This window comes from Cucumis melo, chromosome 9 (assembly GCF_025177605.1).
Source record: "Cucumis melo cultivar AY chromosome 9, USDA_Cmelo_AY_1.0, whole genome shotgun sequence".
NCBI lineage: Eukaryota > Viridiplantae > Streptophyta > Magnoliopsida > Cucurbitales > Cucurbitaceae > Cucumis > Cucumis melo.
The window spans coordinates 11422250-11440317 of record NC_066865.1 but is presented as its reverse complement, the minus strand read 5'-3'; the positions used below and the strand labels follow the sequence as shown (position 1 = coordinate 11440317).

General features: G+C 31.6%; 1 protein-coding gene across 1 annotated transcript; it reads left to right on the top strand.

Moving 5' to 3' along the window:
* Positions 1-12963: 12963 nt before the first annotated feature.
* On the top strand, positions 12964-14016 carry LOC103503409 (protein terminal ear1-like). The gene is made up of 3 exons (XM_008467598.3): positions 12964-13080; positions 13192-13351; positions 13438-14016. Exons 1-3 carry the CDS (start codon positions 13001-13003, stop codon positions 13609-13611), a joined length of 414 nt encoding a protein of 137 aa, XP_008465820.2. The 5' UTR covers positions 12964-13000; the 3' UTR covers positions 13612-14016.
* The last annotated feature ends 4052 nt before the right edge of the window (positions 14017-18068 follow it).

Genomic DNA, 18068 nt, shown 5'->3' with positions numbered 1-18068 from the left:
TTTCCAATTCTGTTAGCAATATTTGTCATTTCTATTTTTCCAGCAATGTTTGATTTTTTTTTTTTTTTTTTTTTTTTTTGCTTTTAAAGAATTTGAAGTTTGTGAATAAAAAATCGTTTTTCATGCGAATATAAAATTGATGAGTTTTTCATGGGAAAAACCGTCTAAAAAAAGGCCATACTCATGGAACTATTTAGGTTAAAATTGTTTGGGTCAAGTTAAATGAGAAAATATTTTTAGGGGCTCTTGCAAATATGACAATTATAATATCATAAATTAGGCCCATAGCACATCATTTTTACATTTGTAAAAATAGCAAAATTGAAGTCCAGCCCGCATTTTAAAATTACGAAATTACGAAGTTACCCTTCAGTCATTATTGATACACCAATGTATATGGTTGATACACCAATATATACGGCTGAAACACCAATATATACCGTTGATACACCTGATTTGATGTACTGCTTGTACATTTTTTTTTTACTCTCTAATACTTCACTGATACATATTATTAGTTTAAAACACTTGATATGTTGTTGATACACTCAATCAATTGAATAGACTTGAAGCACTAAGAATGATACACTTTATATATCGTTGATACACTTGTTATTGTTTCCTGATACACTCGATAGATTTAATACACTTAATCACTTGCTAAACTTTATTGATACATATTATTAGTTTGATACACTTGATATGTTATTGATACAGTTGCTCAACTGTTGATATATTCAATCAATTAAATACACTTTGATGCACTAAGAATGATACACTTTATATATCATTGGTACACGTTATATATCGTTGATACACTTGTTATTGTGTTGCTGATACACTTGATAGATTTAATACACTTAATCACTTGCTAAACTTTGTTGATACATATTATTAGTTTGAAACACTTGATATGTTGTTGATACGCTTGCTCAACTATTGATACGCTTGCTCAACTATTGATACACTTAATCAATTAAATACACTTGATGCACTAAGAATGATACACTTTATATTTCGTTGATACACTTGTTTGTTTGCTAATACATTTGATATATGTAATACACTTAATCACTTGCAAAACTTCATTGATACATATTATTAGTTTGAAACACTTGATATGTTGTTGATACACTTACGAAACTGTTGATACACTCAATTAATTAAATACACATGATGCACTAAGCGTGATACACTTTATGTATTGTCGATACAGTTGTTATGGTATGTTTACAATCTTAATAACATGTTGAACATCATTATCGCCTATAGTCAACAAATTAAAACTGAAAGTTCAATACATGACTCAACCTGAATTTCAGTATGAATCAAGTTCACAAAAAAATCAAATGATGATATCGCTCCATCAACCAAAACACAATTTGTTTTGTAATCCACGTAGTAATGTTGCTCATCCCATTGACCACTTTGAAAAACAATTACTGCCAATTTAACCATAACTACAATGAACTGCAACAATTTTGGAAAAATAAAAAACACGTAATAAGTATATCAGTCAACTAATACATATAATATAAGTATATCATACCGTTGATATAAAAAACTGATACAAATTAAAAAAAAAAAAAGCCGAACGTAACTAAATAAAACCAAACTGATCTACAAAGTTCCTTTCGGTAAAAGATATTATGAACAAATAAAAGAGATGAGGAAGAACTAATCGTAGCCCTAATTTTAATAAATAATATATGAGTAATTTACAGAAATAATATTAGGGCTTCAAAGAAGGGAAAGAAATACATACATAATTCTTGTTTTCCCTAAAGAAAAATGAGGAGAATAGGAGAAGAAGACGAGAAGAAGATGATAAAAAAAAAAAAAAAAGAAGCCGACAAAGAGGGAGAAGTCTAAAAGAACGAAACTGAAGAGAGAAGAGAAGGACGGTGGAGAAGAGGCAGAAGAAGACGAGGAGAAGAGAAGTAGGTGAATAGGAGAAATGGTGAAGAAGAACGATAGAGGAGAAGAAGAAAACGAAAAATGAAGGAGAACAATAAAGAAAAACGAAAGAAGAAGAGAAAACACCAAAGAAGGGCAATTTTGGAATAATAAAAAGAATAAAATAAGAAATATCAACCAAAATTAAAAAGTTGCTATATTTGCAAAATTAAAAATATTAGTACTAATATTACTAAATTGGATTTTTATCGTGTCACCCGATACAATTGGTACTACTTCTCTGTTATGTCATTCATAATACAATTTTGGTTTTTTTTACCCAATTTTTATTATTCAAATTTTGTCTTCTTCGTGTAATCTATTTAGGTTAAAAAAGTTTTCAACTTCAAAGCTATTACCTTCATTCAGTGGACCACTAAATGAAAATTTACATTTCTTTTTCTATTGGAGATGGAAACAGATGTGTATTAGTGCATCAGAGTGTACAAATCAAAATTTCATTATAATTTGCATATATGACAAAGTTATGTACAAGAGGTTAGACATAGGCCTCAGAATAATACACAGGAGATTATTCGATTAATACGATGAAATTTAAAGTGATCAGGCTTGGGCTATATTCCTTGAACATTTTGTTTCTGCCGGCCCATAAGCCCATGAGGTTGGTGATATCTTCCCAGAGGTTGAATATACATTTTTCTTTGCCTCAGAAAATACAATCGTTTCTTTCTGATCAAATTGTCCAAAGTAGAGCCACTCCACCGCTAAAGTTAATTGTATTCTTCCTATTTGTTTGTTTTAAAAGGCTTAATTGTTGACAAATGGATTTGGAATTGTCTCTGATGAGGGTTCCACCAATGTTGGTTTGAAATTTGTCCCACATAGAGTTTTGGTAGTTTGGCAGTTGACGAGATGGTCGATACTTTCACTATCAGCTTTGCAAAGAACACACATGTTTGGATTTAGGCAAGTATTTGGGAGCTTTTTTGTAGGACCTTCATCGTGTTAATGCTTTGATGAAGGATAGACCACGTAAAGAACTTGCATTTTTTTGGAATATTTGATTTCCAAAGATTCTCGAAGCCACTAGCTTCTATTGATTGCAATACCAACTAACCATTCTCCAGTAGGGTGTTTTTTACAAATGCCACTGTAAAGGTCTTGTTTGTACCAATTTACCAGACTAATATATCTTCACCTTTGTTTGGATTTAGTATTTGTAAGGTGCTTTTTATATTCATCCATGTGTTTGCTTCTCTGTCATTCAAAGGCCTTTTAAGGAACAAATCCCAATCACCAATGTTCTTGTTCCAAGCTTCTTTAATCATTGCATTTTGATGTTGAGAGATAGCATATAGTCTAGAGTATTTCTCCGCAAGAGTATGAGTACTTGCCCATTTGTTGTGCCAAAAGGAGAGATTTTCCTCATTATTAATCTCCCATTTTCAATTTCCTTCAAACCAGTCTATCCCTTATAAGATTGATCTCCAAGGAGCTTTCATACTGCTGAATTTCCCTTTTGTACGAAACAATCCTAACTGACGTCCTTATATTTTGCTGTAATTATTTTCTTCCAAAGAGAATTTTGTTCAGTTTTGAAACTCTACAACCATTTGTTTTGAAGAGCCAATATGGAGCCATTTGTTTTAAACCTCCACAACCATTTTCTTCCAAAGTTTATGTCTTTCATCCTTGGAATCCTTAGTCCACTCTTTTGTTTGGGAGTTGTGGCTAGCGCCCATCGAACAAGGTGGGAGTTATTTGTGTCTTTGGAGTTTTGCCAAAGAAAAGTCTTTCATTGTTTCTTGATGGATTTGCAAACACCAGAGGACGCTTTAAAGATTGACAGTTGGTATGTTGGTAGGCTAGCAAGAGATGATTGTATCAGTATTAATTTTCCCCCTTTTGATACTTGTCTATATTTCCAACCATTAAGTTTCTTATGTACTTTGGCCTCAATTTTCTCCAAAAAAGTTTTGGAGTTTGGGTTTCCTCCTAAAGGAACACCCAAATATTCCATTAGGAGGGGTTGGCTTTGTATGTTCCAATTCCTTGACACAGTTGATAATCGATCAAATGGAACATTGATTGGAGATATTGTAGATTTTGATCGATTTATACCAAGGCCAGATGCTTCTTCAAAGAGGAAGACAACATGCTTCAAGTTGTGGAGGGTTGAATTATTGTCTTAATTCAATGAATATCAGGATATCGTCAGCAAAAAAGATTTGGTTTAAACTACGATTGTTGTAAAAAAAAAAATCAGCCCTTTTATAGCATTGTTCTTCTGAAGATGATTGAGAATACAACTTTGGTAATTCATACCTCTGTTCACTTTTATTCTTCCATTTGGTTTACCATTAACAAACACAGAGTATTGGACACAACTTATACATGCCTTTATCCATTTTCTCCATTTATCAAGGTAGTTTTTCTTCTACAACATGAAATCTATGAAGCTCCAATTGATCTTATCAAAAGCCTTTTCAATGTCAAGTTTAAAGACAAACCCTTTGTTTTTGCTTGTTTTCCAAAAGTCTACAGCCTCATTTACCATAATGATGACATCTGTAATTTGTCTTCCTTTAACAAAGGCTCGTTGATTTGTTGATATGGTGAATAAGAGGATTTCTTTCAGTCTGTTTGCAATGCATTTTGCCAAGATCTTGTATAAAGATGTTGTGAGGCTGATTGGCCTGAATCAGAGGGTTTGACACATTCAGACTTTTTTGCAATAAGGGCTATGTAAGTGTTGTTGACACTTTTGTTGATGATGCTTTTATGATAGGAGTCATCAAAAACCGCCATATTGTCCCTTTTGAGTAAAGTCCAATATTTATTGTAAAATTCTATGGTAAACCCGTCTGGACCTAGAGTTTTGTTCTCACTGAAGGAGGAAATTGCATGTTTGATTTTTGCTTCCTCAAAACGAGCACGTAATGGAGTGTGGGAGCTGGGATCCATTAGACTCCACTCTCTAGGTTATCAATGAGCATGTTCTCGCTCTTACTTCCAATGTAGATTTGATTGAAGTGGTTTATAATAGCGGCTGTAATGGTATTGTTTGTGCTATGTTTAGCACCATTCTCATCTTCAATACTAGCAATGAAGTTCTTTTTTTTTTTGTTTGGTCGTACATGCTCTATGGAAGAAAGAGGTATTTTCATCCCCATCCTGAATCCACCGGCTAGCACCATTTGATCCTAAAATATTTGCAAATATTGTGAAAGACCCTTCCAAAGTTCCAACAACTTTGTATCTTAGTTCATCCCACATTAAAAGAATACCACCAGACTTTCGATTTAAGTATTTGGCTACCCATTTGACACTTTTGTTGTTCCATATTGATCTGATGACTTTCTGCTTAATATAGCATAATTTTGTTTTAGAGAGGATGATGAAGTCAGGTTTGTAACTTGAAATAACATTTTTTATTACGGCTCTTTTAGAGGGGGAAGCCAACCCTAGTAAATTCCAGCTGAGAAATTTCATTTAATAACTTCATTTTTCGTTACAACAATTCTAGTATTCCCCACACATTCCCCATTTCTTCACAACTATAATTAACCTTTGAAGTGCTTGGCATATCTGAGGAGAATTTAGGAGCCCAACTTCAAATTGTTTTCTTTAAGCCAACTTACCAACTGTTTTTTGAAGAAGTCGTTGTTTTCTTCAACTCTGCTCCCTTTTGTTTTGTAGCTTATATGTTTGTAGTTGGATCCCTTTCTTTTCTGGGAAGTTCTTTTGCTTAATTGTTTCCATTGGTTGATTGTGGATAGGTGATTCGAGAACGAAGTCTGGCCCAGAGTATTGGGAAATCTCACATGCATTGCTATTATTTTGGCCTTCTAAATTGATATTATCTTTGATGTGAGGGAGAAACCCAAGGTCAACTGTCAATTCTATATCTTCTTTATCTTCAAAGACCGTTATTTGTAATGACTGTATTTCAAGATCTACATGCGATTTGGATTTTACTTTATATGATTTTCAGTTGGCAGATCTTCTTGATATTGATCTTTTTTCTGACTTTATCTTCAAGATCTCATTTGAGTTATCGCTTGATTCTTCTCTTGCATGTGCCTTTTTGGGATTGTAGTTTTATTCTAATTTGGAGAGGTGAAGCCAACTTTTTTTTTTTTTTTTTAAGTTGCTTTATTTATTTTGCTGTAAGCTTCATAATTTGTGGGCATTGAATTTTCCTCCTTTCTCATAAGCTCATCATTGTTAGGCGTTAAATTCTTTCCTTTCTCTCTCCAAACTTTTTTCTTGTGTGTTGCTTCGATTCCAGATTTGGTTAGATCCCCTTCATAACTGTTCTTGGCTTTCGGATGATTTTCTCTTGGATGATTCATCAGCATTAATTACAATTTTGCTTTTCAATTTGAAAAATTCCAACGGGACAAAATTTACGTTGTAGTTGCACTTTTCTTTTCTTCTTTTTCTCTATTTTTTTTATGACTTTATGATTAATAAATTTCGATAAATTAAAAAAACCACTACTAAAACTATAATGTTTTGCAACAACAATTTTACACCTAAACTTTCAATTTTAGAAACTAAGGGAGTGTTTGCCCCTAAAATTAGAGAGAAGTATAGTCCACTCCATGTTTGGCTCTAATCCTAGTATTATGACAATACTTGTTTTCACTTCTCTTTTTACACTTTCTCATCCTCTGTCTCTCACTAAGTTCCAAATGTTTACAAGTAAAAGTAGAACGTCTCTGGCCAAAGCGGGAATCTCAATAGCAGCCACTATAAAAGGAAGCAATATCAACAAAAAAAACTGAAATAATAATTTGTACCATAAATGCAAACTATTATAATCACCATAATATTATAATACTAAAACTATTATAAGTCATTTCTCGTCCAAACGATTTCTAAACTCTCAAACTTAGAGTTTTTTTTTAAAAAAAAAAATTAACTTTTCAAAGAGTAGAAATTAGTTATCCTAATATGATAAAAGATAAAAGTGGACCTCTCAAAATGTCAAAAGTTCGAAATTTAAATCATTTACTCAATTTCTCTCTCTACCTCGATCATTCCCTTCCCTTCAATCGCCCACCCAACATTTGGTGCCCAAAAGTGAATTCTTTTTATTAACAACAATATTAAATTAAGGATATCAACAAAATTTAGTGGATGGAATAGAGTAAATGTGTTATTTATTTTCTTAATTTATTTGTTTGTTTTCAAAATTTTGATCAATTTGATATTGAAAAAAAAACATCCATTTGCATCCAATTTAAAATTTAAGATGAAAACAGAACATTGTCACATCAGTTATTCATACCACACGTACGGTTTTATATCTAAATTACATTTGAAAATTCAAAAGGTCTACTTCAAACATAATATCGAAAAATTGCACAAAATTATATTTTTTATAGAGTGCTATTATATATTACAGAAAACAATTGATGATGACCAAAATATCCCCCCTAAGAAACGTTAAAAAAGGGGAGTTACAGAAACAAAATTAATGAAAAAGAGAAGGAAAACACAAAAATGTGAAAGAGAAATCACTTAACGTATGATGAACGTCAATGAATTATGTTACACAAAAACAAACGAAACCCTAAACCCCAACACCCAAAAATAATAATCAAGTAAGGTACGAAACTTGAGAGAAAAAAGAGCATATTATCCCAAACCCAACTTAGAGAAAGGGAATATCTTCTCTTTTCAAATATATATATTTGTACAGAAAAGGCTGCATAGCCTAGAGGATTACAGGTTTCCAAAATGGTAAAATATAAAATAAAAAATAGAGGCAATAGCTTTGTTTTAGTTTTTAGCCCAAACACAATGGCAGGTATTGGGTTTGCATGGAAATGGGAATGGTTTTCTTTTGGCAGTGGCAGTTGGTAGGTGACAGGGGCTAAAGCCAAAAGGAACAGAAGATACATAGTTTGTTTGGTTGTGTAATTATGGGAATGGAGCTTTTACTTTTCAATAAAAACCCTATGATGGTTTTAGGGTTTTTACTGTTCTTATGTTTTGATTTACCTTTTGGTATTACTTCTCCACTGTTTTTATGTTTTGGGGCCTTTGAAAATTTCCTCTTTTTTCTCATTCTCCACTCTCTATGTTCCCCGAAATATGTCTTCTTTCTTCATTTATTTGTTTATATGTAAGACAATAACAGAGAACTACAGTTTGTTGCCCTTTCTTTTCTTTGGACTATCATTTTGGCATTTTGCTACCAACCACAAGGAGGTTCTTTAATCTTAAAACTCTTTAAATCTGTGTCTTAGGGCTTTTGGGACAAGTTTTGAAGAACTGTGAACTCCTCCGATCCATAAGGTTAAGAAGTTAATGAAAGATTAAATTAATGTCTTTTCAGTTGCGGTTCCCACAAACTCTTCTTTCAACTGTATAAAATATGAAATCAAGGTTCACAACTTTTACTATTTCAAACCCCAGCTCTTATTTTAGATTCACAATGTGTCTTACTAATTAGAAAGTAAAAGCGTGAGCACTGATAAACCATGAAACTAATATATTATCATTTTTGATACATCAAATTAAATTTGTCACTACCAACACAATAACTATCTATCAACAACAAAAGCATAAAATTTGCCCATAGAAATTTAGCTCGATCGGTACCAATAAGAATTGAGACAAAGAGGTTTATGATAAGGTGATTTGTCTCCAAAACTATAAACATAAAATTTGTTTATTCGTGGTTTATAACTTGATATACATCAATGAAAAATAAAATGTTATTATGTTTTAGGTGTAATTTAATTTTTGATATAAAATTAATGCTTGCGAAAATCTTCCACTGTTAAGGCCACAAGAAAAAAAAAAAGAAAATTTAAAAGGAAAAAAACAAAACAAAAGTTACATGAAAAACTGCAACCTCAAAGAAAAATTCACATCCCACTAAAAAAATGCACAACATGAAAATTTTGCTACAATCAAGAACAATAATTTTCTCCTAAACCCAATTACAATATCCTTTTAATTATTGAAAGTATTTTATACTACAGAGCTATTAAAGTTAAAATCTTTCAAATTGAAAAATATCAAAAACTAAAAATATAAGCTATTAGAGTCCATCATCTGTTTGAATCTAAAAAGGTAGGGTTAGTAGGTTTAGGGTACAAAGTTATATGATTGAGTATACATAGATAATTGTAAAAATGAGAATAAAAAGGTAATATTAAGTGTATTTATAGATAGATGAATGAGAAAATGAAAATAGTGGTTTAATTGGTGTATTTGAAATATAATTGTGAAAATTAAAATATATTTAGGTTGAGGAGGGTATGGAGTTGGAATTTGAGAGTGATGATTGATGGAAGAGGGTGGGGAATGAAAATGAATGATGATTGTGCAGTGAAGGTAGGGAGAGGTCTACAAGAGAAATAGGATCTTCCATTTGGGATTGCCATTGATCTTTGATTTGACCTTTACTTTTATCCCTTCATTCCCATCTATCATCCTTTCAATTACTCTTTCTTTTTACTTTTTTTTTTTTAATTTTTTTTTAATTTTATTAAAGAGAGCAAAAAAAAAAAAAAAAAAAAAAACTATTTATCCCATATCCAAACTTGAAAATTGTTATTTCAAAAATAGAGAGAGTCAGTTAGAATCGTAAGCATGTGTCGGTTTATTGGTTAATTTTCGAACAATATGATTTATTTTCATTTTTTTTACATAAAATTTATTATCACTTTTTAAAAACAAACAATCATAAATTTCTCCCCATTTCCCTTTCCTTTTTTTTTTTTTTTTCCTTTTTTCTCATATGTCATTTCAAACAACTTATTCATTCCAAAAGTTTTGACATTGGTTTTAGCTAACGTATATTAAATCAATGTTTCTCTTTCTTTTTCTTCTAATGGATATTTTCTTTTAAATACTCATGTAATTAGTTGTGATTCGAAGATAACATGTAATATGCTCTGCTCTGTATATTGAGTTTTCATCTATGAAAATCATATAGAAGAGATAAGACAAGTATACTCATTCATTGATTTCAAGCTTAACAATCATAGTCCAAGTATGGGAATAAACTAGGATGGGTAATGGTAAATTATTTATAGTTTGGGAAAGTTATTTTACAAAATAAATCAAAATATTCACCATACTAGTCTAAACACTCGATACATGTAAGATCTCAACATAGATGAAAGCAAGAAATTTTGGGAATAATATAAACATTTTTCTTACACTGAAGTGTGCTGGGGTTCTATATTTATATATATAGAGTGAAGTTAAAATTGAGTTTTGCTCATTCTTAAGAATTAGGATCATAATCTTGTTTGTTGTTTTGGAAGCATAAGTATCAAGAGTTGTATCCAGTCAAAATGGATATTCAAATTAAAATATAGAGCCTCTCAACTCAAAACCGACCTCATGTAAGGGAATAATGGGTTGACCAAAACATGTTTATTGGGTTAAATCACACAATTAAAGTGAAATTAATAAAAGTAAAATCAGCATAAGTAGGGTTAATGATTGCAATGTTATGCACCCCAAAGCATAATAATGATTATATTATAAATTCACGTACTAAATTAAAGTCGAAACACACTTGTAAGTGTTGAGGAGGTACATACACACACACATATATATTATTGTGGGTCCAAAACTTATTGACAAGAATAATACCATTTGTTCAAGCTAGTTTGAGACACCTGGATCCCAAATAACTAAAGATCTAGAAACATAATATTTTAGAATGGTATATTTTAAATCAACTTTAAATGGTGCATAATGAAATTTAGTATATCTATATTTATATATATTATATATATATATATATTGCTAATTGATAATGAATACAAAATGTATTTAAAAATTCTTTCGAGCATTTTGATACAAATAATTGAAATAAGTTAATTTTTGTGAATCTTAAATTGCAAATATCTAACCTGCGTTCTAAAAACCAGTGGCGTTATAATTGATTTACCATTCTCAAAAAAAAAAAAAAAAATACAAAAACAAAGAAAAAAAAAATGCAGATTAAAACCGTAAAAGAGATGAATTGAAGTAAATTATTTTTGTTAATTTCACTTTACTGTCCTGATCATTTATTATTGACACAAATGAGGGGGAAAAAAAGAAACTTTTTGTTGATTTCACTTTTTACTGTCCTGATTCTTGAATTTCACTTTGCTATCATTTATGGCTCATCATTTATAATTTTAATTAAATGTACTAGAGTAAAACTTAATTTATTATAAGTTTTTTTTTTTGTTTGGTTATATTAATTGATGGAGACGATACCTATAGACAAACACAAGGAATTTTTAATGAAAAAAAATGATAGTAAGCAATATAAAGACAAATGACAAAAGTAGTAAATATGACAAATTCATAATTTGAAATACCATAAAATGTGAAAAAGAAACAATTCAATAATGAAACCTATTACAGTTAGTCAATTAATGAAACCTTAGTACAATTACATTAGCTAGAATCAACAATTAAAGTCTAAAATTTTGAATTTTAAAAAATAAATAAAAACTAAAACTAAAACTAAAAATCGAGTAGGAGAAAATGAAAAACGTATTCAAACTTGAAAGCAAAAAAAAAAAAAAAAGCTGTTAGTTTCCAATTTGGATTATTATTAAAACTTAGTTCATTGGTTGTACTCTAAAAAAGTAACATTCCTTTAACAGTGCAAGAAGCTTATAAAATATGGTGGAAGGTATTTGATATAATGATATATCGTCGGAAATTGGTGCTGCTTTTTATTAATAACAATAATAATAATAATAATAAAAACAAAAGAAAATAACATCAAATCTTTAAAGAAATCATTATAGTACGAAGTCTGAAACAAGAAAAAAGGAAAGAAAGAAAAAAAAAAAAGTCACATTTTTCTAACACTGCTTCCAACAACGCCGCCAAAACCGTCTGTCGAGCAAAACTCGGTTTCTCTTTTGTCTTTGTACTAAAAAACAAAACATTTATAACTTGACATGACTTCTATTATACTTATCACTTCCATCCTTCATCATTGGATCACCAAAAAAGACCTAAATGCAAAAACAAAAACTTCAAACCCTAACAATGGCTTCTCGTCATATTAACCCTCTTTTTCCATTTCCTCTTCAACCCATTTCCTCTTCCTTCCCCTCCTCTCATTTTCTCTTCTCCTACGACCCTCTCATGGCCCCCAAGCCATTGAATCCCTATGCTGACCCTTTTCTTTCTTCTCCACCCACTTTTCTTCCTCCTCCTCCTCCTTCGCCGCATGCTGTTGGCTATGGAAATTTCTTTTACCCACGTGCCTCTTCTACTTACCTTTGGCAGTTACATACTTATCCCGCTATTAGCTGCTACAATGCTTGGCCGCAGGTCGTGTGCCCGCCGTATCAAGCGGCTGTGGGTTTCGCCGGTAGCGTTATGACGGATTCTAAGAATACTGGCAAAGCTGACGTTGGTAAATTCAGACGCGAGTTTGTTGTCTCCGGTGGCCCACGCAGAGAGCTAATCAAATCTCCGCCGCAATGGGTGGAGAAGAAAATCGGTAACGACGCCGGTGTTTGCGGCGGCGATGGCGTAGACCCAGTTGAGAAAACCCTTCCTTTCTCAGATATCACAACGGTGATGATAAAAAACATCCCGAATCAGTTCAAGTGGGTTCTCTTCTCTTCACTTCTCTTTGTAATTTTTTCCCCTTCTGACGAATTTGGTATTATTAATCTTAGAATTAGGCTAATTCTTGGATTTTGAAAATTTTCTTGGAGGAGGGTAAATTGAAGGTATAAACGCAAGTGGGGTTGTGGGTTTAATTCCACATTTTGGTTGTTTGTCGGTAAAATGAACAAGAATTAATTTAATCGATTGTATAAATGGGAATAATGTGTGTATTAAATTAATTTTACATGCTGCACTTTCTCTGGTTTCCGGCCCTTTTCTCACTCCTTTGTCTCCTCATTTGGTAATATTTCAGTATGTAATTTATTCCTTTTCTAATTCATCTCTATCACTATATCTTTATTGGCATTAGTTTAAGATTTTGGTTTGCATTTATTGTTTATTTGGTTAAAACTTATGAAGAATGTTTGTAAGCAGGAGGAAGGATCTTCTTCAGTTATTAGACAGTTACTGTCTAATGATGAACCAACAGAGGGATTCTCGACCTGATTTCTGTTATACCGAATATGATTTCGTTTATTTGCCTATGGATTTCATGTGGGTAATTTTGAGCATTTCCGTAATTTTATCGTCCTTTGACATTTTCTATTTGGTCGTAATAATTGACAATTTTAATGTTGTAATTTGGTTTGTCTTGAATTTCTATAGGAGATCATGGTATGAAGGAAAAGTGTCGAATTTGGGATACGCGTTTGTGAATTTCACTACGTCGAGTGCTGCATCACAGTTCTGTGGTGTGTATCATAATTACAAATGGGATGTTAATGTGAACAGAAAGATTTGTGAGATTACCGAGGCTAGGATTCAGGTTTATTTTGATGTATTGATTTTTGGAGTTGGTTCATTATTACTGTGGCAGTCTTATCTAATGATGAATTTAATTTATTTGATCAGGGAAAGGAAGCATTAAAGAATGCATTCAAGAATAAAATCTTCTGGTGTCGCAACGATCAATATCTGCCTGTAATGTTATATCCAGCTAGCAATGGTCGTCGTCGTTACAGAAGGGTTAACGTGGGAAGGCGTATACCTCGTCTTCCTCGGAAGCCACTTAAGAAAGTTGAGTAGTTGTGATGATGAAGAATTTGAACTGCATAGTTAGTTTTTAGTGTGTGTAGGATGTTTGTATGTTTTTTTTTTAAAGGTTGATGGTAGATGAAGGAGGACGTGTGTGTAGCTTGGTGTTTTCATTGTCTCCCTGACCGTCAACAGTTTGTTTGGGGAGAATTGAAAACATGGATGGCTGTTTGTTTGTTTGTATGTTTGGTTTGTGGGTTTTTTCTTGGGAGACGAGGATGATGTTGGGTTACTTTCTGCAATATTATTCTCTCCACTTTTACTTGTTTTTCTTGTATATCATCTCTTTATCAAAACCCGAACCTCACCACATGTGGCACGTGTTCCTTCTGAAAATGGTTAAGCTTTGATCTTTTTCCAAGTTTTAGTGCTCTAATATAAAAAAAATTACCTAATATGATTAGGTCTTTCTAATACTATTTTGAAGATCGCTAGGTGTGTACTATTTGTTCTTTTGATTGAATTGCTTGTATGTACAATATTATTAGTGGTAATTTATATTGACAATACTATTGTCAGTTATGTAGGAATCGATTCCAATATGTCTATTGTTGATCACGTAGGATCAAATGTTTTTTAGAAAGTTTATTTTATTTTTAACTCATTTGATAAAAATATCCTTAAAAATACACTTCAAAATATGTTTGTCTAATATTTTAATTTGACTTGTTTTTCAAATATGTACTTGATACAGTATTTCCTTCAAATACTCTTGTGATCTCTCTTCTGTAGCTCTCTTGCAATTTTACTTCCTTTCGCATTGATTTCTCTATTTTCCTTTACAATCTTACTCTATTTTCATGTTTCTCGTTAGGAGCTTAAGTTGCAACTAAGAAAGTCAGGCTAGCTAGAAGCTTATGTTGCATGGAAGCAAACAGCTGGGAGGAAAATATGAAGAACAAGAAACTGAAGAAAGTAAACAAAAGAGGAAAAAAAAAAAAGGGAAGAAAAAGAAAAATATAGGTTAAAGTAATATGCTTTTTGTTTTTGTTTTCAAGAGTAGATATTTTTATAAAATTTGTAAAACTCGTTTTTTTTTCTTTTTTTTGTCAATCTTGGGTGAGGTTTTCTTAAAGTATTAAAAATCTTAATGTTATCTATTGTTTTGGGTTTTCCGATGAATTTTTGTTGACAACTAGATTAGTCTTTCCAATCTTATTTATTTTTTTTATCTTTAAAAGAACTTGGGCATACTTTTCTAAATTTTTCACAAAATATTAACTAATTTTTACTACTTGTACCAAGTCCGAATCATATATATATATTTATATTTTCCAAAACATTATTAAAAGAAAAACTATAGTTACTTTTTATTGGCCTATTAACATTCAAGAAGCATTAGTATTTTATATGAAAAAACAAAACAATGATTTAAAGATAGAAGGAAAGAAAAAACAAAAACAATGATTTAAAGATCGCATAAAGGGAGGGGTAAGTTGAAAATTTTGTTGAAGCAAAGCTTATGCATTTCATAAGATGCACATTCCCGGGTTGACTGAATCCACACTGCACGCAACGAAGAAGATCGATAAAAGTTGCAAAAATTAGCTAAAATTTTGAAGAAAACTTGAACAGTTAGCTTAGCAAAGTACAAGGTAAACTTTCTGTTCTTTCTTTCTTTTTTTTTTTTTTTTTAAGGAAGTTTATCTTAAGCCTTGGGATTGCATTTTTTAGTTAAACATGCAAGGAAAGTTGGATTTAGAGTTCATCTGTATTTTACTTTTTTATTGTATTTGTTAATAGTTTAGATTCGAAAGCTTGAGAAATAAAAGTACGTATTGGTTTGAGTCTATGTTCAAAATTAAAAAGATTTTTTAACAATAAAATATCTGTGAGGTCTTGATCGTGTTCTGCCTTGTGCAATAAGATTTCATGCGGCAAGAGTGACTTATTCAGTGAGATGCTATATGACAAAGAGGTAACTATGCGAGGAACGTTATGAATTTGAGCTTACTTCATTGGGAGTATCGATGTCATCCTCGTGTAAGAAAGCCGACGATTTATTTGACTTTGCTGTCCAACCCAAATTTAGGATAAGGAAATGACAGAGACATGTGGCATTCTGGTATTGATTGTTTCTCACGCTAGACACAAGTAATCATTGGTGAATATTTTTGGAATAGCATAGTTGAATTGGTTTTGTAATTTTGGAATTATATATCATATTAGGTTGAGTTGATAGAAGTAATGTTTTGTATATGACAATATCGAACAAATATGTAAAGTTTTCGAAATGTTGATACATATATGGTAAAATGTTAATATATATTAAAGTTTTGGAATTGTCCTCATGCATGTTTATGTTTGAGTTTTGAAACTATATTTAATGAATATCGTTGTTTATATATATATTTATGAAACTGTTGCTGGACCACTATACAGGACAATGAGAGCACAACACAAGAACAAAAATATAATTGAATTACAATTTAAAAAAAATTCGGAACATGTTTGACGGTTTTAAAATGTCATAAAGTACATTATTGACATTTTTAAAATATCATAAACAAGTATATTCTTGATGGTTTTTCAATGTCATAAACAATCAATTTCTTGACGGTTATTAAATATCATGAATGCTTCATACTTTTGACGGTTTTAAACTGTAATGAACACTTATATTCTTGACGGTTTTAAACTGTCATGAAAATTTGTATACTTGACGTTTATAAAACGTCAATGTTCACTATCCTTGACATTTTATCAACTGTCAAGAACTTCGACTTTCTTGACACTAGCTTCAATGACGATTTTAAAACAATCAAGAATAATAATTCTTGACAGTTTAAAAACGTCAAGAGAGTCTATTTTTGTAGTATTGCTTGTTGTGCTATCTGGTATGAAAGATGCGTTTATGTATGATAGAATTGATGGAAACTTGCTATATTGAATTTATGGAATTGACGAAATGATTTCTAATGTGTTTAATGATTTTTTAAAGATGTTGTTAAAAGACCTCACTCACTAGACATTTTCGTCTAATCTTTCAAATCTTTTTTTTTTTTTAATTTCCTCCCCCCAAGTAGCGAAGGACTTACATCTAACGTTGAACTTGCAGGCTTGATCATCTATTATGCCATACGTGAAACGCATCATTTTGGTAGTGACCACTGTCAACTTGCATAGCATATCGAGGCTAAGTGAAAAGAGTCAAATTGTTGTTTTGAATTTGTATTTAGCTCTTTTGAAGGAATCTTGTACTAAGTGTTGACTGTACACTACTACAAATTTGGCATTTTTTAACGCACATAGATTTTGATTTCTTGATGGCTATGACAAAGGATCATCAAGAAAAATATTTTTCTTGTTACAATATTTATCTTGACGTTCTTTACGTCAAGAAAAATTCTGTTATTTTGTTGAAGGAATACAAAAAAATGTGGATTCTTGATTCCGTTGATGGACAAAGTTCCTTTATTTTTTATTAACTTGATTGAAATATATGTTTCTTATATAGATATCATTGGATATTAGTCACTATCTCATTGTGGACGAATACGGTGTATGCACTTGATTCGTTAGGAAAGGGTGTTCGAAACAAGATGAAATTTATGGTCAACATGTTAGTTTAACAATTATTTCACATTAAGTGTATATTTATTATGCAAATTAAAGTTTTTTTTTTATTATTCTTTTTAATTCAGAGCCTTAAGAATGTTTTTATGCTGAAACAAACACAAGAGCGGACTTCTTACATGAGATTCTATTAAGGTATGGTACCTAAATTCCAAATAAAATGACAATATGCTTTTGGTTTAAATATGTAACGCCCTGAATTTTCGAGGTAAAATTTTTATCATTTTATGTAATCTTTCAGAAAGTTAAAATTTTTATAAAATGATAAAATAATAATATAATATTAATTATATTATTATTGTTAGGTATTATTATCAGTATAAATTAATATTAATACTTTTATCATTATTTAATATTAATATTAATATTATTATAATCATTTAATATTAATATTTTATTATAAGTTATTATTGTTTTATTTAACACATATATATATATATATATATATATAAATACCTTTTTTTTTAAAAACCCTAAGCGCGCGCGGCACACCCCCCCTCGTCCGTTTCGTTTTCTCTCCCTCGCGCCGCCGCAACATATTATCCTTTCCTTTTCGTTTCAGCGCCGCCGCCCGCCATCTCTTCCGCACACGCCGTCGCCTCCGTCCCCATCTCCCCCGTCACGTTCCGTTTCCATTTCCGCCTCCAGCGTCGGCAACGTCGTCAGCTTCATCGTGTTCGTCCGCCGCGGCTTCCTACCATTTCGGGTCTCCTCTCGGTTTCAAACACTCGGACGCCGCCGTGCGTCCTTCGTCCGACCGTGTCCGCCGTCAAACTATCGCCCTCCGCCGCGTGGAAGCAGGGCCAGTCGTCGGACTCCACCAAGCCGCGACGCATCTCCGTCGTCGAACGCCCGAAGGTTGTTGTTTTGGT